Raw genomic sequence first — 4393 nt, 5'->3', positions numbered from 1 at the left:
TTTGCAATCACTGTCATAGATGCCAGAGATGTTTTGAAATATGATTGTTCTAGTGAGTGCATGGGGAATCATTTCAAGCATTACAAAGGCAGATAGCAAGTAACCTTCTGGCTACCTATCTATTTTCAAGAAGTATTGTGCACATGTTTAGTGTGGAATTCTATCTATCTTTGTGCACTGTAAAGTATATTTTCTATTCTACTAACTCAGGCTTCCAATAATCCATTCTGATGATATACAGAGCTATCCAAAAAGAGTTAGATAGAGATATCATCAACCTTTGATAGTTTATAGACAATTATTAGAAACTAAGATACAAAGTCTTTGAGAAACATTCTTTCAGGAAAATGCTGCTTCAGCTGGCTGATTTCCATATGCTCAGTCTTTGTAATTTCTTGTGGTAAAAGCACAGAGTATCTGGACAGCATGATCTTTGCCATTGCTATAGTCAGGAATTCATGATTTATCATCCTCCATCAATTTATTTTAAACATAAACAATCCATTAAAATTAGCATACAAGTGCATATTTGCAATACTCCTGAAAAGTTTCATATATGCCTTTGATAATAGCAGCAACATTCATTGCCTCTATTCTTTTCTTTGAATAGCCAAGTTATAATGTGCATATACTCCACCATTTCACAGTTCCAAGATCATTTTGAAGGTTCTTTCATAACTTTCTTCTAGGATCCTTTCAGAATACAAAAAATGTTTGATATACAAAAGTGGCCCTTTTACCTCCAAAGGTAAACAAGGCCATAACACAAACAGACATCTGTCAGACAATGCTTGAACCATTTATCGCTCTGAGAATAATTCCTTTAGAAATGAGATAATAAAAATGTTGATAATTTCTTTGCAAATTAATTTCCCGTTAGGTGACCATAGGAATGTTTTTATTAAATGTTTCATTGTACTGTAAGTTACAGCTTCTTTAATTAGAAACCCTAGGAAAACTAATAATATAAAACTATTTTTAGCAAATATTAAAGAAACAACAATAAAATTGTCTTACTAATAATAATACAACAATTTTTAACAATCATTATAAATATAAAATGTGACTCATTCTAAAAAACCACAATATAATAGTGTAAACTGTAGCCTAATCTTGGATCTGTTAGTGTTTTCAAAATGGATGAGTAAAAAAGATTTATCTTCAGTACAGAAGACAAACAAGTAGAGGCCAGTTAAGTTATCTTAGGAAGGGTTCCATAAGTGGGGTGCTGGAGCTTTAGGTGGGTGAACCATCAAATGAAATAATAAACAGAGCCTTCAGGTTGATGTTAATGTCTAGGTTGGATGGTATCGGCAGAAACAATATTTTACGCAGCTGGATCCTAAATATTTGTAATCTTGTATCCTTTTTTTTCTCTGCTTAGGTTCTAATTGCCAAAAAAATTTTTTTGTTTCATTTTCATTAGGCTGGCCTTTACCTCTTTATTCCTAAGACTATAAATAATTGGATTTAACATGGGAGTCACAATACAATATAGAGAGGAAACTAAAGTATCAATATCCAGAGAGTATCCTGAACTAGGCCTGTTATAATTAAAGTTAGCAGTACCATAAAATACTATGACCACAATCAGATGTGAAGCACAGGTAGAGAAAGCCTTCGTTCTGCCTTTGGAGGTCTTGATCTTCAGAATGGTGCCAATGATGCGGATGTAGGAGATAAGTGTAAAGAGGCAGGGGGTGAGTCCTATCAAAGCACTGGCTAGATGGAGTACAGCTTCATTCACTGATGTGTCTGAGCAAGAGAGCTTCAAAAGCAAGGGGACATCACAGAAGAAGTGGCTGAGCTGATTGGATTTGCAGATGTTTAAGGATGATGCAAGAAGGGTGTGCACCAATGAGTTTGCTAAACCACAAAACCAGGAGAACCCTGTCATCCTCCTGCAAGCACTATGGTTCATGATGCTGGAATAATGCAAAGGACTACAAATAGCCACATAGCGATCATATGCCATGACAGCCAACAGTACACATTCTGTTCCTGCACAAGTAATGAGGAAAAACAATTGGGCAACACATCCTATATATGAGATAGTTTTCCTGAGTCGAAAAAAATTAATGAGCATAACGGGGATTGTGGCAGAGATATAACAAATGTCTAGAAAGGACAAATTTGTCAAGAAATAGTACATAGGTGCATGCAGAGTAACATCAATCTTGATCAAAGTGATGATCAGAGCATTCCCCACTAAAGTTATTGTGTAGATTGAAAAGAACATAAAGAAGAATAAAATATAGAGATCAGGATGGTTTGAAAAACCCAGGAAAATAAACTCCTTTATAAAAGTTTGGTTTTCCATGTCAATAGGATTGTTTCTGAAAAGGTAAAGAAAAAAGTCTCAAAGACCAACACAATACTTAATTGATATAAGACATTAAAAAACCACCACTTGCTGGATTCATAAACCACCATTAATCTGTAATATTGTCTATTTGGGTGTTGTGTGAATCCAGCCTCTGTATTTCAAAAAACATTGTTTAACTGCTTTCATTATTAATTAATTACTTTAAATAATTATTAATTACAATTAATAATCATATTTAATTGATTATAGTTATTTTATAAGCATGTAAATGCACATATGTATGATATATATATATATATATATTTAAAGTTAGCATAAATTTATTTAAAGTAAAGCACAAATACAACATACATACATACACACACACACACACACACACACACATATATATATATATGTATGTTTTTTTTTATTTGTGCTGATAAATAAATAAAGGGAGACTAGTATAGATCTATTTCAAGCTATTTAGCTCTCATCAGCTAGCCATTCCCTTACTGGGATTTGAACCTGGGCTATATGACATACTCGGCAGACTTCTTAGCCATTAGGCCACAGGCTCTTATCCGTTATCAGCGAAGCCAGGGTGAAAGGTATCTATTAGATTTTTACAACCCCTGGTAAGCCCCAATTATGGGAGGAAGCTAACTGCTTCCATCATCTGTCAATCGGCTCGTCACAAGAGTCCATCACGACAGAAACCCAACATTTTTACTGTTGCCTTTGTTATATTTGTGGGTTTTTTTATTTGTGCTGATAAATAAATAAAGGGAGACTAGTATAGATCTATTTCAAGCTATTTAGCTCTCATCAGCTAGCCATACCCTTACTGGGATTTGAATATATATATATATTTGCACAACTGCTTGAATATAAAGGATAAACTAAATTTATATTCTTTATCATATGCATCATAACAGTTCTATATTCCAGTAAATCCTTGAATAGCACAGCTTTCAATTTTGCAATATATTTTATACTGATAACTTGTAATAAAACAATATTGGATACTCTTGATTATGTTACTATTTTATGTATTATAATATTTATGCTCACTAGTACTAAATATCCAAACTGTTTCTGTCTTATATGTGCAAGTGTTTTTTTTTTATTTTGTTTTCATAGAATACTTTCAAAGTCTTTATGTAGTCTCAGTTTCATTTCTGGTTTCTATTTGCCTGCTAGAAGTAAAAGAAAATTGCAATGACTGAAGGAGAAATGGATTAATCAATCCAATCAATAGATAATATTACTTATAATTATATACTTTTTTTAGGGATTTGGATGGATGAGCCTTTCTAAAAGATTGAAAGGGCATGCGAAGGCATTCTTAAAATGGTGGAATCTATATCATTTCAGACTACAAGAATTAAATAATGGATTCAGGCTATACAATCTTATTGAAAAAAATCCTATCAGCCAGAGGACATCATAGAATCAATTCATAAGAAAATTGTTCAAGCAAAGCCTGTGCAGCCATCTGTCAGGATGCTTTAATTTGGATCTCCTTATGGAGCAGGACCATTACAATTCTATCAGTCTGGTACAGTGAGATATACAGCAAGAACTGTACACAGAAAAATGATTTACAGATTCTAGATATATTTATTTGTATTAAAGGTTATGCCACTCTCATCCTTACTACATTGCTTACCAAGATATACTGAAAATATCTACAAAAATTAACAATAAGAAGAAACACAAATGTAATAATAACAGTAAAAAATTGGGTATATAACAAATGTTTAACGCGTCAGAAGAAGGCTGCCCTCATCTTCAAGAAGAATTTACGTTGGCTCTTCTTTAATATGCTTCAAAAGTAATCTTTCCTTCTTTTCCTTGTCACCAGGAAAGAAAGGATAATGATGCATGCTATCTCTTAATACATGGGATTTCTCTTGAGGGATCTCGCAGTATACAGGATCCTGCTGTACCTCCTATTTAGCACTGCTAGGGGTGAGACATTGAACTGATCCAAATAAAAACTCTACATTATGCAGTGCAGATGGAGTTAAGTAACTAACATAAGAGCATAAAAGGGTTTCAGATTGGAACCCACCACTGAAAATT

The 4393-nt window shown here is 33.3% G+C and overlaps 1 protein-coding gene across 1 annotated transcript; it reads right to left on the bottom strand.

The window, feature by feature from the left end:
• Positions 1–1387: 1387 nt before the first annotated feature.
• LOC116510301 (olfactory receptor 5V1-like) lies at positions 1388–2320 on the bottom strand. Its single transcript, XM_032219792.1, has one exon. It carries the CDS (start codon positions 2318–2320, stop codon positions 1388–1390), a length of 933 nt encoding a protein of 310 aa, XP_032075683.1.
• Between the last annotated feature and the right edge of the window lie 2073 nt (positions 2321–4393).

This window comes from Thamnophis elegans, chromosome 6 (genome assembly GCF_009769535.1).
Source record: "Thamnophis elegans isolate rThaEle1 chromosome 6, rThaEle1.pri, whole genome shotgun sequence".
In the NCBI taxonomy this organism is placed as follows: Eukaryota; Metazoa; Chordata; class Lepidosauria; order Squamata; family Colubridae; genus Thamnophis; species Thamnophis elegans.
The sequence above is the reverse complement of the archived record's forward strand: the minus strand, read 5'-3'. Positions and strand labels throughout refer to the sequence as shown.